The sequence below is a fragment of the Canis lupus genome, chromosome 23, assembly GCF_048164855.1.
Source record: "Canis lupus baileyi chromosome 23, mCanLup2.hap1, whole genome shotgun sequence".
NCBI lineage: Eukaryota > Metazoa > Chordata > Mammalia > Carnivora > Canidae > Canis > Canis lupus.
This window is the reverse complement of record NC_132860.1, coordinates 21,058,619-21,071,640: the sequence shown is the minus strand read 5'-3', so window position 1 is coordinate 21,071,640 and position 13,022 is coordinate 21,058,619. Positions and strand designations below refer to the sequence as shown.

General features: G+C 54.1%; 3 protein-coding genes across 7 annotated transcripts; 1 reads left to right on the top strand and 2 right to left on the bottom strand.

The window, feature by feature from the left end:
* Positions 1 to 541: 541 nt before the first annotated feature.
* RRP8 (ribosomal RNA processing 8) lies at positions 542 to 11,023 on the bottom strand. Of its 2 annotated transcripts, none has more exons than XM_072794254.1 (7): positions 10,235 to 11,023; positions 2,698 to 3,058; positions 2,022 to 2,472; positions 1,803 to 1,932; positions 1,521 to 1,627; positions 1,337 to 1,433; positions 542 to 1,111 (listed from the first exon to the last, which is right to left on the bottom strand). In XM_072794254.1, the coding sequence occupies exons 1-7, from the start codon at positions 10,244 to 10,246 to the stop codon at positions 992 to 994; spliced, it is 1,278 nt and encodes a 425-aa protein (XP_072650355.1). In that variant the 5' UTR covers positions 10,247 to 11,023; the 3' UTR covers positions 542 to 991. The 2 variants fall into 2 exon arrangements, with proteins under 2 accessions (XP_072650355.1, XP_072650354.1); XM_072794253.1 differs by lacking the exon at positions 10,235 to 11,023 and adding an exon at positions 4,222 to 4,491.
* On the top strand, positions 4,526 to 11,199 carry ILK (integrin linked kinase). Of its 4 annotated transcripts, XM_072794259.1 has the most exons (14): positions 4,647 to 4,667; positions 5,087 to 5,221; positions 5,420 to 5,660; positions 8,404 to 8,569; positions 8,724 to 8,819; positions 9,020 to 9,116; positions 9,208 to 9,291; positions 9,394 to 9,479; positions 9,622 to 9,731; positions 9,841 to 9,968; positions 10,049 to 10,170; positions 10,267 to 10,366; positions 10,474 to 10,604; positions 10,790 to 11,199. In XM_072794259.1, the coding sequence occupies exons 3-14, from the start codon at positions 5,653 to 5,655 to the stop codon at positions 10,937 to 10,939; spliced, it is 1,278 nt and encodes a 425-aa protein (XP_072650360.1). In that variant the 5' UTR covers positions 4,647 to 4,667; positions 5,087 to 5,221; positions 5,420 to 5,652; the 3' UTR covers positions 10,940 to 11,199. The 4 variants fall into 4 exon arrangements, with proteins under 4 accessions (XP_072650357.1, XP_072650359.1, XP_072650360.1 ...); XM_072794256.1 differs by lacking the exon at positions 5,420 to 5,660 and having other exon boundaries at positions 4,526 to 4,667; XM_072794258.1 differs by lacking the exon at positions 5,420 to 5,660 and having other exon boundaries at positions 4,532 to 4,667; positions 5,094 to 5,221.
* Positions 11,170 to 12,565, bottom strand: TAF10 (TATA-box binding protein associated factor 10). The gene is made up of 5 exons (XM_072794262.1): positions 12,319 to 12,565; positions 12,026 to 12,180; positions 11,727 to 11,791; positions 11,523 to 11,637; positions 11,170 to 11,340 (listed from the first exon to the last, which is right to left on the bottom strand). The coding sequence occupies exons 1-5, from the start codon at positions 12,548 to 12,550 to the stop codon at positions 11,251 to 11,253; spliced, it is 657 nt and encodes a 218-aa protein (XP_072650363.1). The 5' UTR covers positions 12,551 to 12,565; the 3' UTR covers positions 11,170 to 11,250.
* Between the last annotated feature and the right edge of the window lie 457 nt (positions 12,566 to 13,022).

The following is a 13,022-nucleotide window of genomic DNA, read 5'->3' as shown; positions in this document are numbered from 1 at the left end:
CCAAACATGCTCTCTGGCCTACAGCATACCTCAAAGCCTCCATCTCCTCACTGGAGGTATCTGACTGGCTTAGAGCCCTGGAAGCTGTGTCCCAGTGGGCACTGTCAGTTTTTGCCCTTCACAACAGGTAAGAGGCTGCATCTTTATACCTAGACCCATAGCAGATACCTTCAAAGAGAGGGCAAGGGTCTATTATCCCAGTTCATCTTTTTCCAATACCAGCCTTCCTTTCCCATAACTTTCCTAGGCATGCTGATCTGGGCCCATTGCAAGGTGAAAACAACGCAGACCCTTGTGCCAACGGACAGCCCAATGCTCCACACTACCATGGCATCAAGTAGTTATTTATGAAGGACCCAGCTCCCTTACCACCCTCCTCCAAGAACTTATCAACAATCTCCGAATACCCTGTGAAATGAAGCCCATTAGAAGGCCTACCTTGAACTCTCTCTCAGTCTTCCCCAGTCAACAAATCCATTCTTTACTCTTCAACCTCCAACCCTAAGGAAGGGCTTTAGAAAATAGTAAGGCTTACAACACATCACAGCCATAGCTGAAGTTTATTGTGCACCTCTTATGTACCCGGCCTTGGCTGTAGATTTCCTCAGCAGATGGAAATCAGAAGAGAGTAGAGATGACAGGACAGAAAGTCCATGTGGCTCCTGAGAGATGGAAAGAAGAGCCAAACCCAGAGATGCCTGGAATTCCAAACCAGCTAGTTCCCACATCTGGAAGACTCATAATTCCCCGATACACTTGTATTTTAACAATAAACTCCTTATTCTTTAGCTAGCCCAAGTGACTTTATGCCTCTCACAACCAAGAAGCCTCCCTTAGAGTTGGGCTGAGTCAGGGGGTTTCATTACACTTTAGTCTTGGGACAGAGGAAGGGATGTACCAGTTCCTGAGTCAGAGCTTGGCTGGATACAGTCTTCAGAGTTCTGAGCCTGGAGTTCAAGACTTGCTTCCCCTTTCAAGGTGGGCCCAGAGGTCACCTGCGCTTGTAGAGACATGGCTGAAGCTTCAGGCCTGTGAGCTGAGCCTTGGGCCCTACCCGCGGAGGCCCAGTCTTTTCAAAGTCAAACAAGAAGAAGTGGCTGTTGGTAAGGTCCTAGGGATGGAAAAGACCTAGTGAGCTCCAAATCCTCACCCCAGGTCCTCAAAACACTTCTGTCCATGTCCCGCCCTTGCTCAGAAAGCTTCCCAGGGCTCTCCCATGCATCCTGCCTTCAAAGAGCAAATGTCGGTGTCTGTGCCTATGGCTTCCTTCCTAAACACCATTACCCTAAAAAAGACCATATGAGACAAAAACGGGGAGACTTCTTGGGACCCTTACCTTGGAGATGACCTTGAAGCCCAGTTTGGTCACAGCCCCCAGAAAGGTCCGAACGTCTTCAAAGCGGCTACTGACTTCAGCCACTTTCAAGAGACCCCTGCGTAGAGGGGAGAAGTTCTATGTAAATGCACAGACATATGCCTGTGCACATATATACATGCATCTGTGTCCCGGGAACTCCTACCCTTGCTTCAGCACTCGATTTGCCTCCTCTAGGAAGTCCCTGATGTTGGTTCCCATCAGTGAAAGGCAGAACACTGCGACATCCACGGACTCATCCTCCAGAGGCACCTGTGGAGAGTGGGAGTACTGTATAGAGCACACAACATGGGAGCAGAAATCCAGCACGGGCTGCTAGCGCTAGACACCAGGATGCAGGGTGTGGAGGAAGGGAGCATTAGAGATTAGCACGTGGAGGCTGGGTCTAGAGCACAGGCCAGATCCACAGAGAGATGGGAGGGCTTACCTGAGCCATGTCACACACAGTGACCCTGGGGTCCAGAGACGCCAAGTCAAAGCAGTGCACAGTGTTCCGGATACTTGAAGCCAGGCGGCAGTCCCCGCAGCCGAAGTCAGCTACCACCAGGGACGCAGGCCTGGGAGTGGAGGGGAGGGATCATTCACTGGTCTAGTCTGAGCCATGACTGACCCACATCGCTTCTCGCAGTGCCCAACCCCCATTCACCGCTGGCGAAGATCCCTGGCGATGCGGTCCACTGGCTGCAGTGGCCACTTCTTGACTTGGCTCTGGAAGCCACGGTGGTACAGGAGAAAAGCCTCAGGGTCTTCCTGAAAGAGGCGCTGTGCGGCACTGCTAGGCTTTGAGTATAGCTGTTCATTGAGGTAGCGAAATCGGGCACCATCCAGCCTCTGGGCCATGCGGGCTCGCAGAGCCCCGGCCCGATCCTCATGGTTATCTGGACTGGGGGCAGGAGGCATCTCTGCCTCCTCTGTTGGGGCTGTGGCTGGAGCCTGGTCCAATGGCTGAGGTGGCCGAAACTTGTTCTTATGTCTCCGTTTGTTCTTTTGCCGGTTCCGCCACTGCTTACGGCTCAAGGTCTGGGGAGGGTTAGAAGTGGTTCCAGGACTTGGCTTGGATAGGTCACTTGTAGTGCTACTCTTCCAAGCTTTGGGACCTGCAAAGAGGGAGATAAGAAAGCATATTTGGGGCAAGATCCCCTGAATTCAGAGGATTGGTGATCATCCTGGCCGTTTCCCCGTCCTTAGGAAAGAGACTGTGCCCGGATGAAAATACTTCTTACTGCTGAACCCCAAGCCTAGTGGTGGCAGGTAACCTCTGTCATATACAGGACCAGCTGACCTCCCCTTCCTGTCCCACACACATACACATCCATTAGTACCCGTTTGGTTATCATCATCCAGGTGCTGGGTAGGGCTTGAGGGGACCTGCTTCTGGCATTTCTTCTTTCTTTTCTGTTCTTTGGCAGAGTCATTGGCATTGAAAACCCCTTTGAGGCACTTTTTCTTCCTTTCTACTTCCTTTTCTTCATACTCACTGCCAGGCGGGCCCTGTTTTTGACATCTCTTCCTCTTCTTTACTTCAATAGAAGTGCTGGCAGATGATGCCTTTTTGGGGCGTTTCTTCTTCCTTTCCACCACATCCTCCTCAGAGTCACTGCTGGGCAGGCTAGGGGGTTGCTGGGGAAGAGATGCTGCTTCCAGGGCCCGTAATGTGGCCAAGAGCTGCCGGTGCTTGGAGCCCTGGGGAAAACAAGGAAAGAGAGGAGGGGTGAGGTGAATAGACGGGGCCTGCAGAATAAGAAAGCAAAGGTGGAAACCTTTCAGATGCTGGCAGAAGCATCTGGATTATTCCTTGTTAACTCCACTACTTTTCATAATGTCGGCCAGCCCCTGACCAACCTTTAAGTCACCATCTCAGCCTTTGGGAGGCTGGAAAGAAGAGAAACCACCCACCTCACTTCTTCAATTTGCAAATGAGAACATGGAAGTTCCCCAGAGGAATGTGGTAAGGCCACAAGTAACAGGACCAAGGCCAGAGAACAGAAGTTCCAACCCTCCATCTCAGGCTTTTGCCTCTAGGTGGTATCCTTCTATAAAAGGTAGGGAGGTTTCTGAAAACAAGAGTGACACAATCACAGGTGTGTATTTCACGTGAGTCTAGCTGTAGTGTAGAGAATAAACTGAAAGGGACAGGCTGTGGACCGAGAGACCAGGGGTGTTGATTACAGCAATGGGTTGAGGGGATGATGAAAAGGAATAAAGCAGGCTGATTCCACGCTGGACGCCGACTGAAAGGTAGGAAAAGCCTGCGGAAGTACAGCAGCTTTCACATATGCAAAGGCTTATAGGAGAAGGTCTCCTGTCCAGGAGGCCTTCTGGATTGAAGTCCTGCGGGGTGGCCCCAGCGCAGGCATTTAACCTGGAGGTTTTCAGTACCCACGCGGCACCACTCCTTGAGAATGGTAGTGCTGGTAATCCTTCATGGTCATTCACTCTTGCTCTCTCCAATCCAGTCTCCACACCGCAACCAATGGCTTTTCCAAAATGCAAATCTTAAGAAATCACTCCCTGCTAAAACCATTTCATTGGCCTTTACCGTTAAAATCTGCAAAACTTCTACTCTGCCTCTCCAACTTCAAGGGCATACCCTCTCAGCTCTCTGTGCTCCAACCGCGCGGACTAGTGTGCGTGTGTCCCGAACAACCCGGACACGCTTCCCTGCCCCAGAGCCTTTGCACGTGCTTTCCCCGTCCAGACAACCGTGTTCACTAACTTCGGCTCAACAGCTCTCACTGAGTGGGATCTCGCGCCGGCCGCAGGCGCCCCGCCGCCCCGACACACTCACCCACACGCGGCGTGACCCAAAGCTCGGATCCACCTGCGTGGGCTTCTCGGCCGCTCACCTTGATCTGCGAGGCTGCGGCGGGCGGAGGCCGTGGAGCTACAGGCCGGAAGCCCGTCCCTGCTGGGGCCTCGTCGGCCCACTCTGGCTCCTCAAACATGCGGGTGGGGTGGGGGAGGCCGCGGGGTCCACACGCCTCTGCACGTGCAGGACGCGTCTCCAGCCCTCGGAACGCGCGAACCGCCGGAACCGCGCCGGAGACCAAGGAGTGAGAGTCTGCGGGGCTAGAGCGGCCGGAGCGGCGCCGGAAACCATCGAGTTTAGCGCTGCTGGCTAGAAGGGCAAGGGAGGCGGGAGGTGGGAGGCGGGAGGGAGGGACGGGTGGAGGGAGGGGGGGAGGGGGGGAGGAATGGGCCCGCGCGGCCGGAGAGGGCCAGGGGCGGGGCTGCGCGGCGGGCGCGGCCAGACGGGAGTTCCCCGAAGAAGGCTCCTCCAGCCCGAGTCCCGGTGAGTGCGGGAGCACCCGTTCCCCTCCCCGAGGCCCGACCCCGGCCGGCTCGCCGGCCTCCGCGCGGCCCGAATACCGAGCAGGGAACGAGGGCCCCCCGGGAAGGACCCCCGTCGCCTCTCGCAGGGTACCGGGCGCCCGACTCCCCTCCCCCCAGCTCAGTTCGCGGGCGGGTCCCAGAGCGCGTTCGCCGACACCCCTCCGTCGGGGACTCTACCTCCGAACCACCCCCTACCTCGCGCGGACCCGCCTTCCTCTGGCGCCCAGGGACACAGCCAGGGACCATCCCGCCTCCCTGAACTGCTTCCCAGATCTCCAGGAGCCGGGGAGGAGCGGGAGACCCCCACCCCCTACACGAACACTTCTCTCCGGTAGGGGACAGAGCTCGGGGTTCACCCCCCTGCCTGACTCTCCACAGTCCCCAGGCTTCCCCAGTCTAGGGCGCTCAGCGCCGGGACGCTGCTATGGACGACATTTTCACCCAGTGCCGGGAGGGCAACGCGGTGGCCGTTCGCCTGTGGCTGGACAACACGGAGAACGACCTCAACCAGGGGTGAGCTGACGTGGCTGGTGGGTGAGAAGGGCAGAGACAAGCTCCTCTCCGCAGTGTGGGGTGCTCACGTCGGCTGGGGGCGGCTGGCTTTCCTACCCTGTGCGACCAGTGCAAAGCACAGCCTGTGGGGGGCAGAGGGTTTCCACAGAGGAAGCTGTGTTTCTGCTGAATTTTGACCGCTCAACAAGAGTTTTTCAGGCGCAGGGTGCAGAGAGCTTTCCAACCTCAGTGAACTGCATCGGCAAAATATAGGAGGCAAGACAGTGAGCAGAGAATCTGGAAATTGTCCACCGGTCCATATGCCCGGAGGATAGAAGACTTCTGTGAGCTTCTATGGATTGAAGCTTTGGGTACAAGTGGTAAACCACCGAAGATAAGACTGGAGGGGTCGGCTGCAAGGGTCAGCCAGATCATGCAAGGATATTTACACTATGATAAGGTCATTAACGTTAAGAGCAAGGGTTTAAAGCCCCTCTGTGATATGATGAGATTGTCCACTTAAGTGTCCTCTTGGATACCTTTTAAAGAGCAGGTGGCCATGTGGAGAGGCAATTGCTAAGTCTGTCCCAGGAGCGGTGATGCCTTAGACTAGAATGGGGGCAGATGAAAAACAAGTGCTTGGATTCCTGAAATCTTTAGTGTAAATAATTGATAAGACTTGGTGTGGGGAGTGAGGAAGGTCAAAGATGATGACCAGGGTTCTGGCTCAGACACTTGGGTAGATAGTTGCTTTTACTGAGTTGGACAAGGCTGAAGGATGATGAGTGCTGCTGTGACATGGTAAAGTAACTGTACAGCAGAGTGGAAATGTTGAGTAGGTTGTTGGTTATGCAGATTTGCAGTTCAGGAGAAATCTGACTTGGAGACACAGATTTGGGAGATGTTAGCATATAGATGATACCTGAAGACATGGGTGTGAAGGAGAGGGAATGAGAACTCTGCAAGGCTAACTAAAAAGGTGCCATTGGAGGTTGCAGAAGAAACAGGAAAATGTTAGTAAAGCTCAGAGAAGTGAGTGTTTCAATGAAGGGGGAGTGGTCAACAGTAGTTTAGGCTGTTGAGAAGTCAAAAAACTTGAGCACTTTAAAGTAACTGTTGAATTTACAATAATGAGTATTTGATGATCTTTGCGAAGGCTGCCTTAGAGGAAAATGGATGAAGAAATCAAACAACACTGGGTTCCTTCTTTAAAGTGCTGGTTAAACACCTCCCATGCTAGAGGCCCAGACATACTGCCAGCCCTCAAGGCAGCAAGCAGCCTGGTGGCAAGTTGAATGGGAGGTGAGGAAATAGAGAGTGAACGTAGACAAGTTCTTCAAGGTTGGCTGAGACAAGGAGGCTTTAGGAAAAGCAGTAGTGATGTTGATGATTCAGGATGGTGGGTTTTCAGGGTTTTTTATTTTAAAATTTTATTCAGTTTTTAGGTTTGAGGAGTAAGGATCACCTGTCATCTTCATCCAGCTTTCCCAGGTTCTCAGTAGGCTCTATGCTATTCCTCATAATTCTTGGTCACTTTTCCATTTTTCATATTTTTACATAATTTCCATAATTCTTTCATAATTCTTCAAAGGGTGCTTAGATGAAGACTGAGCACTCTTACTATTTTGTTGGTAGGGTCATAAAGGTTTATGTGAAGTTGCCCAGGGGCACTTGATGCATTGTATAAAACCCTGGTGCCAAAGGGTGAATGGGTGGCATCACTGAAACTGGAAGGCTTTGGTGCTGGTTTGCGGGGATAGGCTTTGGGGGCCCAAGCACCCTATATTGCAGGATATTAAGTGTGGTGAACTCCCTGCAGGGCTTTCAGGATTATAGTCTGTGGTCCTGAGGTGACAGGCAGCCGAACAGCAGAAACCTTGTGCTCATACTTTTGCCCTCAGGCTCTGGCCAGTCCTGCCACACAAACTTCAGGCTGATAAACCAGGGCACAAATTAGAGCTGGGAGGCAAAACTCACTGATTAAGTAGGGGAGGATAGTTGCTTCAGAGAGGGGGAGGTGGGGATAATCCACCTCTGGGAAAGCTTTTGACTATCTCTAAAGTGAACAGATGAGGGCAGCTGTGGAGGAAAGTCATTAAAGGCCACGCCCCCCACTCTCATCCCCCGGGAGAGGGGGACATCTGGGTGGCCTGCAAGTGGCCAGACCCCTAATCTGCTTTAGGCCATGCCTTGAGCCCCCACAAGGGAAGTGACCGCAGCACTAAGGCATCCGGAGGCAGCCATCTCAGACCACGGACCACCCCCTGCCCCGCCCCTTACATCTTCACACACACCAGGCCAGAGGGAATTTCCTTTTATGGCCCCAGGCTGTCAGGCCCTGATCCCACCAAGTGTTTTTCTCTTTTTTCTTTTTTTTGTACAGTTCTTTTACTTTAAAAAATACATGTCCTTGGGGGGGGGAAAAGTCAGATACTTTTCTTTCCAAAGAAGCCATTCTCATTTTCCTCTATTTTCTGGAACCAGGATTACTTGAGTAGAGGAATCCTGTTTTACCAAAACAAATCCTGGTTTGTATCTGCCTCATTACTAATGACTTATTAAAAGCATTTGTTTTTTCATTATAAACCCTTCCGAAATGTTATTTTAATTCCAGTGCATTTTTAGATCTTATGTTTCGGTACCAGATCCGATCAGTAAGCTTGCTCCCTCTCCCGTGAGTTGTGACCTACCTTCTCCAAGACACTCCACCCTTGTATCAACGTGCACTAAACACCTGCTGTCAATCCATTCTCTCAAAAAGCTCACAGTCTAGCAGACACGACAGCCCATTAAGATTTTTACAATCTAGTGCCACAAGTTAGCATACTAGGAGGCTGTGAAATGCAGTGAATACAGAAAGGACCAGCAGATGTTGCAAAGGAATGCAGAGGAAACCAGATGGAAAATGTTACCATTTAATGAGATAGGGCATGCTAGGAAAGAAAGGCTGGTGGGAGATGGTGATGAAGACAGTCAATCATATGGATTTGTTGAGATTGCAGGTGGTGGTTGGTTAGGTTTGAGGCTCAGGGGAAAATCTTAATTGGATGGCTTTGGGAGTTGCTGGCATGAATGAGAAATCAGAATCCTGAAGAGGTAAAGGTTCCCTGGGAGCTTGTTCAGAATGACTATCAGTTTTTTTCCATAGCAAAGCCTTCGCCCCCATTCCCCCTCCCAATCAATGATCATTGTTCCTTCCTAAGGGATGATCATGGCTTCTCCCCCTTGCACTGGGCCTGCCGGGAGGGCCGTTCTGCTGTGGTTGAGATGCTGATAATGCGGGGGGCACGAATCAATGTGATGAACCGTGGGGATGACACCCCCCTGCACCTGGCAGCCAGTCACGGACACCGTGATATTGTGCAGAAGGTATGCATGAATGCTCCCTCTCACCTACGTTACACGCATCTGGAAGTCAGTCATAAGCACTGTAACACGTTTACTCTTCTCCCTCCTCGCATGCCTCAATTCCCGTCTCTCATTTGACTGTCTTCTGCCTCTTCTACTTGGCCATGGGGACCAGCTGCTGCAGTATAAAGCTGATATCAACGCAGTGAACGAGCATGGAAATGTGCCCCTGCACTATGCGTGTTTTTGGGGCCAAGATCAGGTTGCAGAGGTGAGTGCTCAGGCCCTGAGCCCTGGGATGGATGGAGAGCCAAGTCTGAGCCTGAAGGGGAGATTCTAGAACCGTTAACCTATCCTGGAAGTGCTGCCGAATGGATGACCCTCAAGCTGGTGCTGCATCTGTATTCACGGTTGGTTGGGATGGTCAGGGAGGCAGCAAAGCCCTTCAACACAGCCACTGTTTCATTCCAGGACCTGGTGGCTAATGGGGCCCTTGTCAGCATTTGTAACAAGTATGGAGAGATGCCTGTGGACAAAGCCAAGGCTCCCCTGAGAGAGCTCCTCCGAGGTCTGTCCCCCAACCTGTTTGTATTCTCTCGTCCCTGCCTATCTTCTCACTCCATACTACAGCTAGGTCCAAAGCTGTTTTTCTTCCCCAGAGCGGGCAGAGAAGATGGGCCAGAACCTGAACCGTATTCCATACAAGGACACATTCTGGAAGGGAACCACCCGTACTCGGCCCCGTGAGTCAGCTGTAAGGGGGAGGGTCAAGGGAATAACCCTGGGCTGCTGGGGCTGGGTTAGGTAGGGTGAAGCTTGGGTACCTGACCTGCCCACACTCTCAGGAAATGGGACTCTGAACAAACACTCCGGCATTGACTTCAAACAGCTCAACTTTCTGGCGAAGCTCAATGAGAATCACTCTGGAGAGGTGACCCTGCCTTTCTTGCCCCTCCCTCCCCAGTCCCCTACAAATTACTGGCTCTTGCACCTGTTTTAAGTTTCTCCTCCAGTTATTGGACACGAAAGCAGTGGCTTTAATTAAAGCTTCCTAACCCTTACCTGTCTCTCAGCTATGGAAGGGCCGTTGGCAGGGCAATGACATCGTCGTGAAGGTGCTAAAGGTTCGAGACTGGAGTACAAGGAAAAGCAGGGACTTCAATGAGGAGTGTCCCCGTCTCAGGTGGGGAAAGGGCCTAAATGGGAAGGTGCTAGTTCCAAGGAACCCTGACTAGCTCCCAGAGGGAGATCTTTTATGCTGATCTCAGCTAGGGATACTCTCCCTCTTCCAGAATTTTCTCGCATCCGAATGTGCTCCCAGTGCTAGGTGCCTGTCAGTCTCCACCTGCTCCTCACCCCACCCTCATCACACACTGGATGCCATATGGATCCCTGTACAACGTATTACATGAAGGCACCAGTGAGTAGAGGATACCAAATCTCATGGGATGGGGCAGGGTGTGTGAGCCTCTCCAAACTATTTAACTCTTGCCTCCTTAGATTTTGTTGTGGACCAGAGCCAAGCTGTGAAGTTTGCACTGGACATGGCAAGGGGCATGGCCTTCCTGCACACATTAGAGCCCCTCATCCCACGACATGCACTCAATAGCCGTAGTGTAATGGTGAGGTCACACTTCACTCCTGGCCCAGGCCCCCAGAGCCCTTTCCGTCTAGAATAGGACTTACCTCCTTGCACATATCTATCTTCTCTTCCTCAGATTGATGAGGACATGACTGCCCGAATCAGCATGGCCGACGTCAAGTTCTCCTTCCAATGCCCTGGGCGCATGTATGCACCTGCCTGGGTGGCCCCTGAAGGTGAGTGAGGGCCTCATGTTGGGAGGTAGAGAAGGGCCAGCTCAGTAGCAATGGAAGGGGGCAGAGACAGGACAGGCAGCTGGAACAGTTAAGTTCTGTTCCTCCAGCCCTGCAGAAGAAGCCTGAAGATACAAACAGACGCTCAGCAGATATGTGGAGTTTTGCAGTGCTTCTGTGGGAACTGGTGACGAGGGAGGTACCCTTTGCTGACCTCTCCAACATGGAGATTGGAATGAAGGTGAGAGAACAACTGTATGCACTTATGTTGAAGGAATGGTAGTGGTGGTGACAACAACTATAGCAGGGCTGGGCTCTTCCCATATTTGTTCAAATATACAGTAATCCTTTCCTGAGGACTAGAGGCCTCTCCTCACAGGATATTAGAAGTTCTGAGACCCATTTTGTTTTTTCCTGTATCTGCAGGTGGCACTGGAAGGCCTTCGGCCTACTATCCCACCAGGCATTTCCCCCCATGTGTGTAAGCTCATGAAGATCTGCATGAATGAAGACCCTGCTAAGCGGCCCAAGTTTGACATGATTGTGCCTATCCTGGAGAAGATGCAGGACAAGTAGAGCTGGAAAGCCCTTGCCTAAACTCCAGAGGTGTCAGGACACGGTTAGGGGAGTGTGTCTCCCCAAAGCAGCAGGCCTCTGGTTGCCTCCCCTGCCTCCAGTCATGGTACTACCCCAGCCATGGGGCCCATCCCCTGCCCCCATCCCTACCACTGCAGCCCCCAAAGGGGCTAGGCTCAGAGCTTTGTCACTTGCCACACGGTATCTCCCAGCATGGGAGGGACCAGCCCTGCCTGTCACAATAAAGTTTATTATGAAAACAGGCTGGTGTGGGGACAGGGGGACAGACAAGTACATTTAGGTTGGGTGGCTCAGGTGAAGTAGTGCGGCTTCTTCACATTGATGCCATATTCGCTGAGGGCAGGGGTCAAGTCCTCCATGGTTAGAGTGTACTTGCGGTCCTGAGGGAAGAGGGAAGAGCACCAGCTGAGCAGGGGAATTCCGGATTTCAATCCCAGGTGGGTGACCCTGAGTAGGTCTTTCACCTCCCCTAGGGCTTAGTTTCCCCAAAGGGGTTTCAGGACAAATTAAGTCTCCGATGCTGTGGGAGATAATTACTGATTCAATGAGCCTCCCCTCACACCTTGCTCTTGCTTCGGGAGCTGCCAGAAGCTGTGCCCTTCATTTTGCAGTGCTGTAGGGCATCGTTGGCAATATCTGAGATGAATTTCTGGGCAGCTAGGGAGATGAGCCGAATTCTAGAGAGAAAAAACTGGGGTGAGAAGGAGAGGAGACCAGAAACTCCACACAAGCACCCAAGGCTGTAACCTACCCAAGCTGTACTCACATGCGTGGGTCCGAGGCCTCAAAGCCAGCACGGTTCAGGTAGTAACCAGTCACTGCATCTGGGATCTGAGAGATCAACGAGAGGACTGTCAGTGTGTGCCCTGTGCACTGCTGGGCTGAGAGGATGAGGGAAATGGAGGACAGGCCCGGCTTTCAGGAAGCCCACGGTTTGGGTGGGCAGAGGGGATAAATCAAAGAGCTAGTAGGGGAGCAAGTACGAAAGAAAGCTGGAAATCCAGGTGGTGTAGCGGAAGCTTGGCCTGACAGCGCCCCAATAGCCTGTTCAGGCAGGAAGCCCACCGTAGGCGTATAGTCCTCCAGCTGCATCAGGAAGTCCACCAGAGGCGTGCTGGACACCACCGGCTTCACGTCTCCGTTGGCGGCGCTCGGCAGCACGTAAACCCCGTTAGACATGGCCCCCTCCGGGGGCGCCGCGCCGCCCGCCGACACGGGAGCTGGAGGAGAAGCAGCAAATAGACATGGAGGTGGAAGATGCGCAGCCCCGCTTAGGTCGGCCTCAAACCCCCAGCCCTCACCCGCCGCCGGGCCCAGCCCCCGGCGCTGCCCTCGCCCTCACCCGGCCCGGCCCTCACCCGCCCCGCGCCGCTCGGCCGGCTCCCCGGCCCGCGCCGCCACGGGTCCCGTGCCCCCTGCCGCAGCTCCAGCCCCGGGTCCCCCCGCTGTCCCCGCGGGGCTGGCCTTGTTCTCCGCAGCGGTGCCGGCGGGCAGCGCTGCGGGGGCCGAGACCGTGGGCGCCGGGCCCGGGGCCGAGGCGGCGGAACCCGGCGCCGCCTCGGGGTCCGCGCCGGAGCCGCTGCAGCTCATCGGGCCGGTGGGAGAGGCGGCGAACAGAGCCGCTTCCGCTTCCGCTCACGTTACGCACACGCCGGGTGACGTCACACGCCCCGCGCTTCGCCCCGCCCACGCCATGTTTGTCGTCTGTGTCGGGTCTCCCGCCTCCTGGATGTCGGCTAGCCAGTGAGATGCCGCCGCCGCCGCCGGGCTGCCTCCCCCCGCCCTCCCCCCCCGCCCCCCGCCCTCCCCCCGCCCCCACCCCCCCCACCCCCCCCACCCCCCGGGCGAAGTCCTAGGCCCTGCCGCGGGGTTGGGAACCGTCGACGTCTAGGACGCTCTTCTGCGGGTCCGGGGCCCCTCCTGCCCCTCCTGCCCCTCCTGCAACCTGGCACTTAAAGACCTTGCTTAGGGACCCCCCCTCGGCCACGGGTTGCCTGCCAGTCTGTATCCTTTCCAGTTCCCTTACTCAGCCTTTTAAGGGTTGTAAGTCTCCCCCCCCCCC

Coding starts and splice junctions, on each gene's coding strand:
- RRP8 (XM_072794253.1), bottom strand. CDS start 4,320: ATGTTTGAGGAGCCAGAGTGGGCCGACGAGGCCCCAGCAGGGACGGGC. Junction 2,473..2,697: donor GGATGATGATAACCAAACGG/GTACTAATGGAT, acceptor CCCTCTTTGCAG/GTCCCAAAGCTTGGAAGAGT. Junction 1,628..1,802: donor CTGTGTGTGACATGGCTCAG/GTAAGCCCTCCC, acceptor CACTCTCCACAG/GTGCCTCTGGAGGATGAGTC.
- ILK (XM_072794256.1), top strand. CDS start 5,133: ATGGACGACATTTTCACCCAGTGCCGGGAGGGCAACGCGGTGGCCGTT. Junction 9,292..9,393: donor AACCACCCGTACTCGGCCCC/GTGAGTCAGCTG, acceptor CCACACTCTCAG/GAAATGGGACTCTGAACAAA. Junction 9,732..9,840: donor GAGGAGTGTCCCCGTCTCAG/GTGGGGAAAGGG, acceptor TCCCTCTTCCAG/AATTTTCTCGCATCCGAATG.
- TAF10 (XM_072794262.1), bottom strand. CDS start 12,550: ATGAGCTGCAGCGGCTCCGGCGCGGACCCCGAGGCGGCGCCGGGTTCC. Junction 11,638..11,726: donor GAGGCCTCGGACCCACGCAT/GTGAGTACAGCT, acceptor TTTTCTCTCTAG/AATTCGGCTCATCTCCCTAG. Junction 11,341..11,522: donor GCTCCCGAAGCAAGAGCAAG/GTGTGAGGGGAG, acceptor CTCTTCCCTCAG/GACCGCAAGTACACTCTAAC.